The following is an 18,896-nucleotide window of genomic DNA, read 5'->3' as shown; positions in this document are numbered from 1 at the left end:
TAAAAATAGTACAAGTAACGGGATAAAAGATTATTGTCCCACAGCATGTATGTGTGTGTACATATATATACATATATATGTATATATATATATATACACGTGCGTGCGTGCGTGTGTGTGTGTGTGTGTGTGTGTACCTAGCTGTGCGTGCTGGTCTCGAGCACCTTTCTTGATAGTTGGTCCTTCAACAAGCCCAAAGAAGCATCTGCTTTTCCAAAGGGGTTTATACTAAATTCCATATAGTAAATGCTGTGTTATGCCATTGGTCCCAATTTGTTCGACTTTGGAACACAATGTTATGTAAGGCTACATAACGGTATGTGGGCAATGCACAACAAACAACAATGAACTAAAGTACTCGGAGCCTCAAACACACATGAACTGCATTGTGTGTCACCTGACCTCAGGGCAGCCTCAGTGCTGAACACACAACACGCATGCTCACACCGTGCACGTGGTCACATTAGCAAACACCACCTAAAGACATCAGCCTTTAATTGAGACTATCCAACCTTATATATTGTCTTCACTGCGTGTACAAGATGTTCCTTCCTTTTGGAAACTGGACGGCCTAAGTAGTGAAAACAGAGACCGGCTGTTTCTGCTGTCTTCCTTCAGCACATAGATAGCAAACATTTTTTGGATTGCTTTGTTTGAGAATTATTGATTTTTAAAATTGCTGTTTGCATTGACAACTTGGGCTCATAAAACAATCATTACATGAATTATAGCTTGGGATCAGAACGGCGTTTTCCACAGCTTCTGAAATGGCCCTAATCATGTTTCTGTCTTTGTACACAAAACAATGTGCCTGCCTTAGCACTGTTGATAATAAAATCAGAATATCAGAAACATTGAAGATGTTCAGCCAAGATTTAATTCTCTATGTAAGGGCACATAAGGACACCCATCTGATTAGTACGAACGCTAGATTTTGTCTTTAATAAATGGTACCATTATATATTTCATAATTATTTTAAGATAAACATCTTTATATTTATTACCAGCAAATGATTTATATGGCATTTCACATACCTATATACCTGGGGATGCAGAAAAACTTCTCAGGGAACAATTTCCCAAGTGGAAAAGACTTAAGAATCTCATGCTAAAGTTCTAGTTGCTCTTCTTCGAACACTGCAGCCCAAGCCCATCCCCCGGATGAATGGTGCCCCTCTGTGTCACAGCCTCAGGCTGCAAACTCAATGGGGCCTAAGTCTACATCTCCTACATCACCTGTGTTCGGCCAATGCCTGCCACGCATCTCACACAGTAAGAGCTCATAAGCACTCACGGCTGACTCTTTAGGAGATGTGAGTATATCCTGCAGCTCACTCCAAACTTCCACAGAGCTCGGCAGCAAGCTCTGTCGAGCTGGCTAAAGACAGCTGGATTCACACTTCAGCTGGACCACTGAAAGCTGAGGGACCCCAATGCCTCCATCTCCTCGTCTGTACAAGGATACTGACAGCTATAAGGGCTGTACTAACTTATTATTCCATGTAGCTGCCATTAAATGGCACTGGACACAGCAGGCATTTTCTAAGTATGAACAACCATCGATTTTCCCAGCACAATTCCCGAGCAAGTTTTCCTAATTACCTAAGTTGTTTCTCCCTTTACGTAAGAAAGCATAAAACATGGCGTGTTCACTTCGAACCCCGAAGTCGATTTGCCGCAGAAAGCACATTAGAATCTCAAGGAACTGACTTCCAAAACATTTTCAAGAGAAATGCATTTATAGAGAATATTCCGAAAATAAAGATCCTAAGTGGCCCCAGAAATTTCATAGTCTAAGGCTGTTCCAACTGTCTTACGTTGGAATCCTCCCAGCCTCATCAGGCACGACTTCACACTAATGAGAACAGCCATATTGACTTGTGGAGGGGTTCGTGTGTGCACGCGCGCGCGCGCACACACACACACACACACACACACACACACACAAGCATGCACGCGGCATTAAGATCAGGTCTCACTCGTGTACTCCCCTCAACCTCCATCATGAACTGCGTTTCCCTATTAAGAAAAATCAGAGCAAGTTCTGCCTAGGCTTTGCGTCCCCATTACTTAGAGCTGAACCTGGCTATCATCCCCCTCGTGGCTCAAAATTCAAATCACCATGTTTAGCTGACGATGCTTCTCTCCGCCCTGGAGAGCAGAGGAGAGAAATGAAGGGGAAGGGGCAGCAAGGGAGCTGTACCTTCAGCACAGTAATGTTCCAAGCGAAGCTCTCGATGGCCTTGTTGAGTTTCCTTCCTTTCAAGCCTTCCTTGGCCCCCAGATTATGAAGTTCTTCGTGGAACTCCATCCCTTTGGAAAGAATACACATGAAGAATATGAGGAAAACGTGCGTATTTACCATGAAAATATTGCCAACAAACTATAAACTCACATTCCTGTTTCCTCTCATAATTTCTAAACCCCTGAATTCTTTCTGTTTTGTCATTTAGATCCCACGGGGAAGGTATCTAAGAGTAAGCGAATCAGGGGCTAAATGTCACATTCAGCGGCCTGGATGCACAGATAAACACCGGAGGAAATGAGAAGTAAACCTCCTGGCAGATGCTCCTGACCTCATCTGTCCTTTCCTGGTTTTGTACGGAAGGGTGTGGGGTGCAGAGATAACCTCACGTGAGTATACAACACGTCTCTTGTGTTTGCTAATGAGCCGGCCGCGTGACTATGAAGCAGGCCATGGAGTCCCTGCAGGTAAAACGACAATTAGCCGGCTGGACCCCAAATAAAAAGCCTTTCAAAGACAGCAATCTTGGGAGCACCCATGTTTCACGTTTGGGAGCAGCCTTCCGTGTACTCTCTGGCCCACCAACAACATCGCCGTCATCCATTCTTGCTGCCTTTTCCTCAGAACTTCAGGATGAGAATCGCATTCTCTTATGGACAATTTGTTCCGTCTTTGGAGGGATGGGACTGATGCTGAGCCAAGGTCTCCTTCCCCAGAACTTCTAGCCCTCGGCACTCGCTGGCCCCAGACCAAGGAGGTCTGATGTCTTAGCCACAGTCCGGCCCTTTATATGTCTAAAGAAAGATGCTGAATTAAATCCGCTTGGATCCTCTCTCTGCCCCACAGTGGGCGGTCTAACTCGTGTCTGCTTATTGGTGATTCATCCTTGAGGATGGCATCCAGGCGGGGCCGCTGGACCAGCCAACTTTCTGGATGTGAGTGATGCAGACAGCTGCATCTCAGAACAGACAGGGTCCTCCCTGGGCTTCCAACAGCTCACACTGGGTAAGGATTGGCGCTTGTTTTTGTTCTGGGCGGCTTTTCTTATTGTAGGCTAAAACCACATTGGCTTAGCTGGTGCTTGTATACCAGACACAGCCCGTGAGAGCCAGGAGGAACACAGTTCACCCACGCACTAATTGAGTCTGCGCTAGCCCCGGAGACTCTCAGGGCTTGGCTCTCCTCATGGTGAAAGGGTGGGAATGGGTGCCGTGGAGTGGGACCATGGTGAAGATCAAATGGGTCAAGGCATGCAAAGCTTGCAGACTTGGGACGGAGCTCCTGTATGCATTGGGAATTTTGATTTTCGTGTTTCCTGTCAATTAAAACATCTAAGGTCGCTTGCTGGCCAGCCTAGTAAATAGCACAGATTTGCTAGTCTGTGTCCAGGAGTCCACTCTGTTCTGGGTTGACACTGAGACCTCGGATGAGTCCCCAGCCTCTCACATGTCCCTTCTGTAAACGGGACATCATGCTCAGTCGCCATGAAGACCGGGTAAGACAGGGCTCGTACTTCAAACATAAGAACAGGGAGAGAGAGAGCAGCTGCCAGCTCTGCCCTGTCTCTCTCCTCCTCATCCCTGTGGACGGAGGAGCCCCTGGATCCAAGAAACACAAGCTCTGTGGTATAGATATAAAGTGGGCACAAACAAACCCAGGTGGGTGCTCACAGTCACGTGACCTCTCCCATTCCTAGAGAAAGTACGAATCTAACGTGAGAACGAGGAAGAAGGGCAAAAACTCAGAAGGAAACAGGACCGTGGCTCCAATCCTAACTACGAAGTGGGCTTTAAAGAGTCACACAGAACCACAGCTTCTCCGCTAGCAGTGGAGGCTTTCAGAGGATCACAACCAGAAGGGTTTATTCATAAACCCTCGTCTCTTGGCATCTTTGAACACCACCCTCCTAAACACAAATATCACCAGCATCACCTAAGCTCTCCTTTACCGGACAAAACCGAGTATAACTTAAACTCTAAACAGTGCGGTGAAAGGGTTTAGTTTTAAGACCTGGCTTGTCATTGTGGTTTCTAAACAAAGTAGAAAACAATATTACCTGCTTTCTGACACTGGACAATCTTTTCCTGGACGGTGTCTGCCGTTTCTATGACGACCCGGCTCTCTTGAATCATCTGCCACAAAAAAAAAAAAAAAAAAAACATCAAACAGTAGTTGTTAGAAACCCTTGACCTGACTCGTTGGGAAGACAGTGCATAGAGAGGCTTCGCAAAGACATCCGGGAGCGAGGGGCCGTCGTGAAAGATGGGGAGAGGTGGGGAAATCTCTGCCCCAGTGCTCACCCAGACACTGAGACCGGAGTCGTCTTTCTTACGATGGCCTCAGCTGTGTAACATACCAGACATGCAATAGATACAAAATATTAATTGTTGAATAACTGGATATAAATGATAAATCAGTAATCAACACCATAAGACCTGTGAAGGTTTAGATGGCACCAAAGTGCTCATTTACATGAACACCTTCTATTTCCAAGGAATGGTGTCTAGTGGAGGGCTCCATGCCTCTGACCACGGCCTGTGGAGAGCAGGGTCAAGAGAGTGACCACAAGTTCAAAGCCAGCCTGTTTACCTAGCAAAGATCAATCAGGACTACGCGGTGAGTTTCATACCAGCCAGGGCAAAAGAGCAAGAAAGAAGAGGAGAGAAGATTCCGGCAAGAGAAACATTCATGGAGGTTGGACAAACCCCACATTTAACACAGCTGCCACTGTCTGGATCTTAACTGTGCCCCAAGGCCTGTGTATTAAAGGTTGCTCCCAGGAAAGTGTTCACAGCAGGTGGGGGAAGCCTCCTGGGATGTCTTCAGGACACTGGAGTACGATCTTCAATGGGCTATGGGATGGGATCCCTTCCTCTCTTTCCCTTCCAGCCATGAGGTAAATGGCTGAGTCTGCCAAGTGCCCCGTCTGTTGCCAGGCAGCACTCGCCTAGAGACCAGCGATCAATGTGTCTGCCTCCCTGTACCCCAGAACCTCTAAAGTTGGGAGTCCCGCTGGGCCACTTCTCTTTATAAACTGATCTCAGGTATCTGCTATAGTAACGGAAATCCACCTAATCCATTTCAGACTTTTAAAATATGGATGGGTTTTAAAGCTTAAGGAATTACAGCCATCACAGGGCAAGCCCTCTCTTTTGTAGATTCGGAAACGATAAGGTTAGAACTCCTGATCGGTGGAACGGAATTAATTTATGATGGCGCTAGACGTAGAATCCCCATTCCTGGCACACAACCTGTTTCCACTTTGGGCTACCACTTCTTTGATTTTGCCTGTCCCCGTCATGCCCACCTGAGAGGGCACAGGCTCACACACAGGAGTGTACCTACTTTAACCCACAGACACACACAAGGCCAGACACATGACCCATTACAACCAGATTTAATCTGTTCTTTGAGGGGGGGAAAGCCTTTAAAGAAGATGACCGATAAGTTCCTTCGCTAGTATGTTAACTGAGATGACTTGCATCTGTGTGGGTCGTACACTCAAACAAGAAAATGTAGCATCATTCTCTAGTAAGAATCCCTGTCTGTTGATTTGCGGGTTTTGTTTTTGTTTTCGTTTTTTTTAACTAAAGATCCCCTTTGTGCTGACAAGAGGACATTTCCTGCATCTGATAGTGCCACTGCCTCTGGGACAGCTAAGATGGAAGAGTCCTCTTCTCCATCTCTGGCTCGTCTCTCCAGACTGCCGGTACCATTTCTCCCCACATCTCCAGGAGACCCCTCTCTAATGATCCCCTTATCTGCCATGTATGGATCCTACCTCTCTCTAGTCTCGTCATCTCTTAACTTAAACATTTCCAACAAAGCCGCTGAGGAAACGATGCAAGAGCCGCCCTCATCCCCTAGCAAGCCAGTGGGCGTTCAGCGCTTTGACTCTGGGTAGGACTTACTGTGCCTGTCAGACGTTAGCCCTGGCCAGCATCTGTCCCCCCCCCCCGCCCCCCCTCCCCCGGTTCTCAGTCTTCACAGCTCGGCGGTTAGACGCAACTTACCATCCTCCTCCTAGGGTTCCCATTTCCTTTCCCATTTCCACGCCTCTAGGAAACAGCCTGGTCTCTGTTCTCTTTCTCCTCACTGGTAATCTCTCCTCTCAGTATCATTATCCCTTCCTAAAGACATCAAATATCCTGTACCCATCACTGCCGCTTCGTAGCTGACTTGCCTCCGTCATCAATCCCAGTGGTCCACAATCGTGGTTTTCAAGGCATGAGGTTCATAGTCCCTATGGCACGAAGTGGGGTGTACTACATAGATATCTGATGTGTGAGATGAAACAAGATTGATTTTTAACCTTTGTTTTATCTGGAACGATTGATGGGGCTACCTTGCTGAATTAAAGCCCTGCGTTCCCAATATGGTTGCCAGGGTATCGCGAGGAAAGAAATGAACTTCGTGCTGGGAAGAAGCTGAAAGGCAGTCGCCACTCCAGTGTCTCTTCCAGGGTATCTCAACCTGCAAAGGGCTACAGAGCAGAGCGGGAAAGTGGCTCCGTTTCTATTTTATTGCTCCAACAGAGGAAGCGAAAGCAACCTCACAGGCTCAGGTAAACAGCCGCTTGCTGGACAGACACTCGCCATCATTACTTCCCCAGGCACAGTGTGAGCTGAACAACAAGGACAACTCCATCAGATCTGCCAGGCACACTCAGAACACTGGGAGATGCTACACCTGCTTCTACTTCTGATGCATCTGATTATGTCTAGGCTAAGGCATTAGTCTGTATATACAGCTTATGATGAGAATATTCTCGCGATCTTTACAGACTAAGTACGATTTGTGCTGAGTACTCTACTTGCCCTTCCCACTCGGGCTCAGGTGAGGGCTCGGGTGAGGGAGGCTGAGCTGTGAGCAGTAGCACACAATGCTCTCCTGCCTTCTAACTTCTCTTGAGATCATCCTTGCAAGGGAGCCGCCAACAGGGATCTCAGAGGGTTCAGTAGAGCGAACAGCCTCCCCATGGTTCCCTCCCTGCTGGGCTCTAGTGTCCCAACTTCCTCTCTGCCAGGCAACAGCTCCAGACAAGGGCAGATGCAGAAGAGTCCTAAGGGCCAGAAATAGCTGTCTCTTACTTCCGTGGGCCTGGCTGTCACCACAGCTTCCCACTGTTGCTGACTGCTGGGCGCTCACCACCCATGGTAGCCAAGGCCCCTTTTGTCTCCTGACCTTACCCGCTTGCCGTGTATACAACCTCCAGGCCCAGTCGGGCCTGCACATCCTGTGTTCAGGCCCAGCCTGAGCGGTATAGATCTCACCCCTCAACAAGGAGGTTTCTATTTGTAGCATAAGACCATGACAGCCAGCTGCTGCCGGTCAAAACAGAGAGAAATTGGTGCCCACCCCCACTCGACATACCTATAACCCAGTTTCTACATGTAACACTCAGGGACTATCACAGGAGAGGGGGCAGAAATATCGTGAGGGCCGGAGGACCAGGAATCCTGCTGTGAGATTGCGTCTCCTAGATTCGACAGAGAAGCTGAACCGATTGAATAGTAAGTTTTCATCCTGTCACGACTCAAAAATCCCCATGGACACCAGTTTTCTCTGGAATTCCACTGAAATTCAGAGTAACATGTAACTTTCTTCTCAGAGCCACTTTAAGAATAGTTTATCGTGGACAATGCCTCTTTGTAGACAAAACAAACGAACAAAAAACAACAACAAAAAAAAAAACCCAACCAGATCTGAAAGCTGGCTCGCATAAAGGCACAGGGTTAGAGGAAACAATGGAGCCTAGAATACAGGTATTGGAAACAGCACAATACTTATGAGTTATGGGTTAACAGCCCAGCTTACGAGTTACGCTGCAACCCGTGTTAAAGGTTGGGTTTCTACGGCAAGGACAAGTTGGGGACTGTCCCTTCGTCCTTCACGATGTCATCCATCACGAAGGCATCACGAGAATCAAGTTTGCCACGGCTGCATCTCCTTCCAAACAGACTCCATCCGTGACGCACGCCAGTCACGAGAAAGAGTCCTCCTGTGCAATCTCGCTAGAGAAGCTTTTACCCACACCCCTACTTTTTAAGAAAGGAGCGGGAACTCTAGACAGGTTACGGCTTGGGACAATTCAAGAAGCTATTCGGTTCTATTTCTGTGCTCTCCCCTAAGACCTATCTAGCTACTGTCTTCCTTCTAGTCCCAAACCAGGTCTCAGCTCTCTGGTTGCACAGTGGGTCAGCTGGTTGAATTGCTGAAAGTCAGAGTCGAACGCTCTCAAACTCAACACGTTTGAAGATAGGCTTGCTGTTACATGTGGGTTTCCTGACTAGATAGGAGGACTCTTTCTTGTGACTGACGTGTGTCATGGTTGAGTCTGTTTGGAAGGAGACACAGCCACGGCAAAGTTTGATTCTCATGATGCCTTCGTGATAGATGACATCGTGAAGGACCGTTTTTCTTAGTTTTCAGTGCTTTCTGTTAAATGGGACGCATACAAGCATCTTTTGTAGACTGGCGTCTTTCTCTTTTAGCATTCAGTCCTGTGAAGATGGCCAACTCTCCAGGAAATATCATCAAATATAAAACTCAGAACACCTCTCAGCTGCCCAGAAGCTCATGACACCTCCCGTGTTGGCAACGATGTCCCTGTACCAGGGCTGGCCGTGAGCCACATTCCCCAGCCTGACTTATGATGGTGCAGGAACCTGAGCACAGCAGACCGTGTCTCCTCCCTTCTGGTGACAATTCCACTGCCATGCCTGCTTTCTTCAGAAAGGGACATTGTGCTGTTCCCGTCCTTCTGTTTCCAAAGCAGCTATCAACAAATCTTGAGAAGTTGCTTGAAATATCAGTGTTGGCTCGGCTCCTATTACGATTTATCTCATTCATAGAAAACACCACGTGAGGAGATTTTATGAAGTGCTCTGGTTGTTTGGGTTTGGCTCTTGTGGAGGAGGACAGCCCGTCACGGAAGGGACTGTGAAGAAGCTTGCTCCCCTCCTGAGAGACCAGAAAGCCCGAAGAGGGAGATGTTGGCATGAGCCAGCATTTTTCTTCTTCCTTTTTGATTCAGTTTGGGCTTATGGAATAATACCACTCACCCACAAGGGATTGTTACCTTTAATTAATCTTCGTTGGAAAAATCCTGACAGATAGATCCAAAGCTGAACCCCATTCCTGCCCCTGGTCTTCCTTACTCCAATCAGACTGACAATCACAATTAACCATCACACGAAATCTCTCTGCAATTTCCAGGCCAATTTGACTACCGCACTGACTGCCTTTCGCCAAAGTGTTCCAAGAATTTGAGAAGCAAGGAACACGAGGTCAAACAAGGATGCACGCGTGTCAGGCCAAATAAACACCCTGAAATTACCGTTTGTCGATGCAGCCTTGATAGTCAATGTTGTCAGAAACCCGGTACCAGGTAGAAATGGTGGCCCCTTCAGATGACAGTGATTATCCCATCATATACAACGCCCCTAAAATGTGTCAGAAGGCATTGCTGTCCCTGAGGGGGGGGGGGGTTTCTATGTCCTAACTTTATTGTTCTGAAATAACCAGCTCTAGCAAGCACATACAAGTCCATAGCTAGTTTCCCAAGTTCTACCGCTGTGCAAACCAATGCACTTTTTGGTTTTCAAACCAATAAAAAAAAATTTACGCAAACCTTATAATGAGACAATGTTGGGAGGAGAATACCTTTGATTTATTTACTTATTTCAACCTCAGTTTCAATAAGCAAAATTATATTGTGGGGAGAGAGAGGGGAGCTGGAGAGAGGGGTCAGCATTAAGGGTACATGCTGCTTCCTTCGAATGTGGATTCCAGCACCCAAGTCAGACAGCTCTCAGCCTCTGTAACTCAAGCTCCAGCAGATCCAACATGCTCTTCTGACCTCTGCAAGCACGTAGAGTCCTGTGTGTGTGTGTGTGTGTGTGTGTGGTGTGTGCGCATGTGCATGTATGTGGAAAAAGGGAGACAGACAGAGAGAGAGAGAGAGAGAGAGAGAGAGAGAGAGAGAGAGAGAGAGATGCTACGTGCTACTTTAGGAAACTACAGACAATGTCTTTCCATCTTGAAGCTATCTTTTGGTAATAACACTAACAAGACAATATAGTTATCCAACCCATTATTCTTAGCCTAATTGTGATATTCTCCACTAGTTCAGCTGCCAAGTACGATTAGATGGTGGTTAATTCCTTCTTGCTGCTGTGTTTCTTCTTGCGCCAGCACAACCTGCTTTCCAAATCACAACCAAACCCACTTTGTAAACCATTAACCTTCAATGTGTGCTCGCTAGAGTGCTCAGCATCTTCACCACCAGAAATTCTGTTGTTCTTGCCAGAGTTGAGTTAGTTAACTTTTAGGCTAGTGTTAAATAATTCAGCCCAGAAGTCACCTTGGAAGAATGCTCTGGTGGGCATTTTACAGCTGGAGTCCTTGATATCTAATCCCCCTCTGAATGGTGCGTTCAGGACACTAGTGACCCAAAAGATCTCCCATATTAATTTAAAACCCATAAAAAGTTCGAATATATCAAGCGAATGCTTCTTAACTATGCAGGAAAAATTAGGCTGGCAAAACATTAGAAGCGTAGACACTCAGCCATCCAGAGAGAAGAGCACCTAAAGCTGCTTCCTTTCCTACTTATTTGCAAATACAATTCTGCCAAGGGCCAGGGAAGCCAGGGTGGGGTGGCTGAGGTGCAGAAGGTGCCCCGCGGGTCCCCATGAAGTCTCATTAGTCTTTAGAGTCCGCCTCAGGACAAAAAGTAGCCACTGGTCTCTCTCAGCTGTGTGTCTCCGTGCACCCCCTCTTCGTTGTAAGTTTTGCCTTCCTGTTAGAGCCACCCACTTGGGAAGGCCAACCCCTAGCATGTCACACGGCACCCTGCAGAGAAAAGGTACCCAAAATGTGTTTGTCCCTTGACGAAGGCTAAGACTAAGGACATAGACACAGGTACGTCAAAAAAGGAAGCAAACTGATGCAGTGCACACAGTCAACAAATGATGCTTTCTTAATAAAACTTGTTTTATAAAACGTGGTGGGAAAACACCTAGGAGATGGAGGGGCAGATGGGTTAATAGTTGGGGAAGGGTCTCTCAGGAAATGATCAGCTAAGAATGAAGAGATAAGGTTCAACTTTCCAGGGAAGGAAAGGACATCCCAAGGACAAAGGCAGTGTGGTTCACGACGGCCTGGAGCCAGAACCAGTGTGGTCTGGGGGGAGCGGGAGGAGCGGTAAAGGCTGCGGAGGTGTTAGATCACAGAGCCCCCCTGATGACGTCAGTCAGCACTTTCAAACTTATTTATATCAGAAGACACCACAGAATTTGATCGTTGTGAAAGATCCCGTCCATGTTTTTACATGATTGATTGCTCTGGGTCTGGACAATATCTCAGGAAACCTTTTCCAAACAAACACAGACACTCATGAACGGCAAACAAGATGCCCAACGAGAGAACACAGTTCCACAGAGCGACAATGACATTTCCTTCCTCAAGGCCAGTGGCATCGTAGCCATCCCGCCTCAGCCTGAGCGCCATCAAAAGATGCAGCGAACTGGCTGTACAAGTTGCACTATTTGGAGCAGGTTATTTTCCCTCCATTTCCTACCGAAATGAGAAGCTATTTCCATGGAGAATTATAACTGGACTTCATTTAAGTATTTATGTTTTTTTTTTTGTTATAAGCCATTTCAGTTTTGTATAAGTCCAGCTCTGCCGCGTTTTAAAAACAGAGATGAGAGAAAGGCTAATATTAATATTTGGGCTTATCAAGTAAAATGGCAAGGACATGACACCATCAGACACTCAGGATGTGAGGCAGCACTTCCCGACCACAACGAAGGAGCCATCCTGGCTCAACGCAGACCCAGCTCTCGGGGCTGACTGCCCTCCAAATGGCTTATTTTCCTGTCTTAGCTTACAAGGGAACAAGTGATGTCTACTGTCTGTCTCTATGGCAACTAGTACCCTAATTTCACCTCTTAGATGGCAATTATACCTATTCACCGAACAGCTTTCAATCCCCACTTTTATGATGAAAAATTGATTTAAAAAAAAAATGCGACACAGGCAGCAGGCGAGCCTCCCCCTGTCTGGCCCCAGCCCAGCGTTTGTGTGCAGGGTGTACCCAGTGGCACTTCTCCCCTTTCATTTAGAAGATGTTTATGCCAGATGCCTTTCTCCCAGTTATTTTTAATGGCAAAATATCAGCCTTTTCTTAACTGACAGTTATTTTATTCAATTATAAAATTCATGGTGTTTGTTAAAGAATATTTGGTAAATACAGGAAGCAGAATGTAGAAAAGAAGAAATAAGAAAATAAAATTCACTCGCAACAAACAAAAGCACTGTTAATGTCTTCCTAGCATCCTATGTGCTTTGCATGTGCATATTCATACAAATGCCGTGTAAATCTCACATGTACATACATGATTATAACCAGACTGCTTCACGAGGCGTCTTGCTTTATCCTCCACCCTTACTGTGCCGCTAGACAACTGACTTTGACAGCTTCTTAAAGGGAGCCCATTTGGTGGATTCCTAGCCTTTAAAAAAATATTTTATGTTTAGCTGTGTAGCTGTATAAATTATGTCACATGGGTGCTGGTGCCCATGGAGGCCAGAAGAGGACGTGGGATCCCCAGGAGCTGGAGTTATAAACAGATGTGAGCTTCCAAGGAGGCGCTGGGAACGGTACCCCTGGCTTCTTTGCGAAGACAGAGACGGTTCTGAACTACTGAGCCATCTCTCCAGTTCCTAGGTTCCTGTCTGTATTTTAGCTCATTCCTCCTTACCAACATTATGAAGATCTATAAACCCTAACAAATCTAAAGAGAAGAAACACATAGGTTAAATGAACAAGCATTTGAAGTTGCTTTATCCAACGTCTCTCCAACAATGTAGATAGCAATTTATTTTTGCACTGTAGGCTGGGAAATAAAAGTGAGTCCTGGCCTTCAGCTGCTCTTCCCTGCTATAGCCTTCTAATTGAAGTTACTAGAAGCTGTGCCTAGCCTAGAGGATCAGAGGATGGGATTTTCACCTGTTGGCCATTGACTGCAGGGTATTTAAGCTTCCATGGTGCTATTAAAGAAGGGCTTTTGTACCAGTGATTGGAGGTCCGTGTGTTGGTCTGTCTCTGCGTGTGTTTCTTCAACCTCCAGCCCCTTGCCCGAAGCTCGCGAACTGGGTTCTAGCGCATAGAGCACAGATGGGGGCCGCGGTGTGCGGCATAAAAGTATCAGTTGTCTTCGATTCTCCTTTGTGTGTGTGTGTGTGTGTGTGTGTGTGTGTGCGCGCGCGCGCGCGCATCCTTGCATACAGAGGCAAAGACTGCAGATTAACATTGCACTCTATTCATATTTTGAGAAGCGGGCACATCTTTTACGGAACCTGGTGCTGACTGGGCTCAAAGGAAGGCCAGACCACTCCAGGCCTCCGCTTCTCTCCACCCCCCAGCGCTGGGGTCACAGATGTGTGTGGTCTCACATGGCATTTTAAGCGGGCACTGGGAATTCCAACTCAAGATCTCACGCTTGCATAGTAAACACTTTGCTCTCTGGGCTATCTCTGCAGCCCCTGGTCTTCTTACATTTGTGATTGGAAGCACCACGGTTAAAGCGGCAGGGCACAGCTGATGACTTAATGGTAGGTAGGGGACTATCTCATACATTACTTTCAAGACGTGGGGTCTCATTGTTTTCTCACGACTGGACAGTCTTGATCATTTGGGCTCAAGCAACTGCCTTGACTCAGTTTCCTGGAGTCGCTGAGACTACAGGGCACACCACCATGCTTAGTTTAATACATTCACTTATCTAATTGGAAATGTGTTTTAAAGCTAGATGTGCTGCTTTAATGGCATTTCAGGAAAGGAGCTGCCTGCCGCCCTCTGGGGCAGAGTCTGTGCTGTCGCCTGATGGCCTGTCTCTCCTACTTCTTAGCAATAGAAGACAAGGATTTTAGTCCCCTGGAAATGACATTTTAGATTACGTTTTGCAATTAACGGTGGCTGTGTAACAACTCCAGGCTGATGAACAGGAAAGAAAAGTAATATTTTTTTTGTCTATAATTCCAGAAAATAAAAGAAGGAAGATGTGTCCTCTCAGATCGTTCCTGATGAGTGGAATGCAGATGTTGCAAGCAGAGTGTGGGTAGCCATTTGGACCTTGAAGCTAAGGGCTATATTCTAGGAAAAGAAGAAGAGACAAATAAAAGGAACCAAGGCACCAAAGAACTTGGTTAAGAAAAAAATCCCCCAGATAATTGCTGTCTAAATTTCTGAATGAAAGTTTGCATTTTAAGCTATAATCGGGTTGCTGTTTAAAAGATACAGTATTTTAGTTTTTATTTCGCTTTAACCTAGTATCTGACAATTTCATGCATCGCATAGGGGAGAAGTTAATTTTGACTGACGTAAGGCGCTTCTACACCTTTCTCCTCTGGCTGGCTTGCAAGCTCTCCTCCAGCCAAGATGTTTATTTATACCTAATCAGCTTTGCTATCTATTTTATCATTTGCTTTTTAATTTTGTTTACGGCACGAAACACAGAAATAAAGTTATCCCCAAATCTAATCACTACGTAAATTCTATTACATAGTCAGAAAAGAGCATCATCAGCTTAGAACGGCATCCAGGCGAGCCTCTTGGCTCATCCATCACTGATCAGCCCTGAGAGCAGAGTCTCTCCCCCTCAGGAACATCATCCAGAAGAAAAGGAGGCGTGCTTCCGAGGACTGGAGAAGTCATTTACCCTTTGTCAGAGCAGGGACTGCCCAATCTGCCATATGTCCCCAGCGGTCTCACCAGGGCTTGATGGTTACTGAATAGTGAGCTCTGGCTGCCACCTCCGGCCACATTTGAGAGGCAGTCACTGCCCTGGTCATTGGAGGACTACCCAAGAACCTTTGCTTTTAGGGCTTCCCATAGACGCGGGGGAAGAAACGGAAAGTTGCAACAGTCATAGCCTACCAGGTCGTATGCGGCCAGCATCTTCTTCTGCACGTCTGGCAGGGCACCCAGAGGCTCCAGGTAAGGAAAGCTGTCCTTCATCACAAGAGACACGGAAGGGGCACTGTCACTGGTGATGAGACGAGAGGACAGGGTTAACAGGCACTGCTTCAGACTGGCAATCGGAGGGAGTCCACACAGCTCCTTAACAGATACTATGGCGTTCTACGAGGAGAAAACAGAGAGTCACCCGTCTGGCCGCAGGGCGCTGCGTTCCCGGTTCACGCTCAAGTACGTTCGCCAAGTTACACCCTTAGAGACAAGTGCCGTGAAGAGCAGCCTGGACCACAGCCAACCCCAACTGCTGTGACAAGCAGAAGGAACACAGATCACTGACTCACAGCCTCAGCCTGAGCCGTTGGTCCTAGTGTTTACCAATGGCCATAGACATCCATCAAAAACAAAGGAGATTATGACTCCAGGCTGCTCCATGCTTTTCAAACATAGCAACTGAATCCATAAACACACAAGCACTGCCGAGATAGGAACCCTTCATTCGAACTCAGAAAAGCATCCCGCTAGGGGATGGTCGGCCATCTCTCTTAGCATCTCAAGGCTGCGGCTATCATTGCTCACCTGACTCCATCTGATCGACCAGCAAGATCACCTTATCATCCCATTAGAAATGTCCCTTGCCCACAGAAAATGCATTGTACGGGCATCTTCTTCATTGGCATCATGATCTTTAACAAAACTGTGCTGCTATAATATTATGAAAATATCTCTTCTATTCAAAGAGACTAGAACTTTGGTTGGGCTTCAGAGCCAGAGTTAGTAATATTCCTTGAGGCTACTTAGGACTAATAGCCTTCTGCGTATCCTGCTTCTAAGGAAGTAATGTAACAACCAACCTTACTTGTTGATGTCACATATAATCAACTTTTACACCTAAGCTGATTCATAGCTTAATCTGAAATTTTCTTCTCTTCCATACACCCAAGGGTGGTAACACATGTATGTATATATGTTATGGTGATAGATGCTGGAAACAGCAAGCAGGTTGAAAGCAACCTTATAAAATGAACATCTGGCATACATGTTAAAGACAACTATGGGCATTGCTTGATAGCCTTTGTGTGCTTGCTGTCTGAGTCAGCTGCATCAGATGCAGTTAGTGACTGAATCCCTTGTAAAACTCTATTAAAGCTTTCTGTCAAGTCTCCCAGCCTTACCATGTGATGCTGTCTGTGCTGTTCAATTAACACACAGCAAAAGCTCTTCATTGGGGGCATACGGGGACGGACATACACAGGGGCACACACAGAGAGAGAGAGAGAGACAGACAGACAGACAGACAGACTCACCAGATAGACAGTCTAAGAGTCAAGTTCATATGACAGACAGAGGAAGGACAGAAGACAAAGGGGGAAAGAAGTCGCTAATTCAAATCTGGGCTCACTCTTGGGTAAATCACATGATGGAAGGTGTTTTTTAATTTCTTTTCCTTAATGAGACAGCGGCACATTTTCGGCGCTCCAAGGCTGTTGTGAACGTGCTCGATGCTGGCGTGTAACTCGGGATAGAAGTTATGGCTGCTTCACGTTTATTAATAATGCTCATCCTCTAACCTACCGGATGTCTCAGGAATTTATTAATTACCAGGGTGCTTTTATTTATTTATTTATTTTTACAGATTACCCTCTAAATAATCCTTTATCCAAACTATTTTGTTAGGAAACCATGAATTATGAACACTGCCTGCAAAAGCCTTAGAAACTGATCTTCTTTTGCGGATGTGCATGTGGTGTGCATACATGTGTGTGTGTGTGTGTGTGTTTCTATGTGTAGGGGCATGTATGCATAGACCTGGGTGTCTTCTCAGATCACTCATCATAGACTGAGGCAGGGTCTCCTACTCGATCCAGGAATCCTGGGCTTAAGGGATCTATCTCACCATCCTGCTCCCGTGAGCCCCCTCCCTGTCTTAGCCTCTTGCGTGCACTGGGATCCCAGGAGGGTTGCCACAACACCCAGCTCCTAAGTCAGTTCTAAAGATCTGAACCCCAGGCCTTGCCTGTTCAGCAAGTACTCTTCCGGCTGAGCCATCACCACGGCCAAATACTTCTCAGGATGTACTCTGCAGATATGGAATAGAGGCTGTGGTTTATGAATTACACAAAAAGCCGGGAGGTGATGGTGCATGCCTTTAATCCCAGCACTCAGGAGGCAGAGGCAGGTGGATCTCTGCAAATTCGAGGTCAGCCTGGTCTGCAAGAGCTAGTTCCAGGACAGACTCCAAAGCTACAGAGAAACCTGTCTCAAAAAACAAAAAACAAAAACAACAAAAAAAAAGGAATTACCCAGAAATACATAGGACCGACTTCTAACACAGCGAGGTATAGAAATTGCTCATAGGTAATCTAACATAGGGCTTCATAATAATGTTGACTTTATGTAAGGAAAGATTATATAAATGATAATAGCATATTTGGAGCCTAGTTTTGACAAAGGGGTTAAGCAAACCTCTTTGAGTCAAACATAAACCTAATCTGACCTCAGGTGCTAAGCTGTGGGTTTCATACCGTACTTTCCCTCCATTTGGTTATTTGAAGAAGTTCTCTTGGAGTTAATATTAAGATTTCACAAAGGCACAGCTCGATGGTTCTGCTTCGCATGAATTATAGTGGATTTTGGCATCAGGCACCCTTGGGTTTAAAGTCTAACTTGGTCGTTTATTAACTGCAAGATCTGAGAAATAACGTCTTCTGACGTGTCTGGTTTCTTGAGTGCAGAGCTTCTGGATGGGTTAGTCTTGTTAGAAAAAACGCTAATTAAAGGAATAAAATAAGCTAAATGATTCTCATTTTGCAACGTAAGCTCTTGGGCGGGGGGGGGGGGCACTTGTCCACTCGGGTCTTTAAAATGCTATCCTCGGGGAACTAGGGTAAGTCATGTGGAAAGGGTGTTTTGCATCTCTGCTGATGCATCACGAGGAAGGAAAAGGTACGCTGGGTTTCTCCTGTCCACTGGGCATTCACTTCCGGCTTCCACTCAGCTCTCACACAGCCATCCAGTGTAAGTCTCGTGGTCCTGCCTGATGCAGAAAACCTGATCTTGAAAGCTGCGGTTCAGGACCACACGGGGCAGGTGCACAGCAGGAACCACGTTCTTTCAATTGAGTTACCTTTCTAGGAGAAGCTAACTATATTTTTTAAAAGTTTAAGGGTTGACTTTTGTCTGTTTAGTTGTGTTTTTCTCTTGCGGCTAGGAATTTGCTAGTGCGCATTTAAATAACTGAAAATATTATGGGTGTCGGTTTTAGAACATTTGACTTCTAATTCTCTTCTCTATTCATATCAGCAAGTATTTTACATGTAAGCTTTCAAATCGCATGCATATGTCTGGTTATATATTTTATAGGCTACCCACATGAGGGGGTGTGCGTGTGTGTTCACGTGTATTGTGTATTTATGTGTGTGTAAGTGTGTGCATGCACACGCACACACATACACGTGCGCATCAGATGGGTATGATTGTCTCACACAGGTACCAGAGGATTAAACCAGGATGTCCTATTCTCTCTCTTTCCACCTTATTCTTCTGAGACAGGTTTACTCACCGAACCTGGTACTAGACTGGTGGCCAGCCAGCCCCAGCCACCTTCCTGTCTCTGCACCGCACTCAGCAAGGGGTTACAGGCACAGCAGCCACACCCAACTTCTTCTA

General features: G+C 46.2%; 1 protein-coding gene across 1 annotated transcript in view; it reads right to left on the bottom strand.

Annotated features, from left to right (window-relative positions):
* Window positions 1-15,395, bottom strand: part of LOC121445051 (inactive phospholipase C-like protein 1) — a gene marked incomplete at its 5' end in the record, with an annotated part of 45,871 nt that extends 30,476 nt beyond the window's left edge. Inside the window, 3 exons of the mRNA XM_041647034.1 lie at window positions 2,204-2,313; window positions 4,302-4,377; window positions 15,192-15,395. Of these exons, the coding sequence (XP_041502968.1) occupies window positions 2,204-2,313; window positions 4,302-4,377; window positions 15,192-15,395 (390 nt within the window). The remainder of the gene's footprint in view (window positions 1-2,203; window positions 2,314-4,301; window positions 4,378-15,191) is intronic.
* Window positions 15,396-18,896: the final 3,501 nt, after the last annotated feature.

Source organism: Microtus oregoni, unplaced genomic scaffold (assembly GCF_018167655.1).
Source record: "Microtus oregoni isolate MIOR12 unplaced genomic scaffold, Mior012 000154F_ref0000087, whole genome shotgun sequence".
Lineage (NCBI taxonomy): Eukaryota > Metazoa > Chordata > Mammalia > Rodentia > Cricetidae > Microtus > Microtus oregoni.
This window is presented reverse-complemented; position numbering and strand designations above follow the sequence as displayed.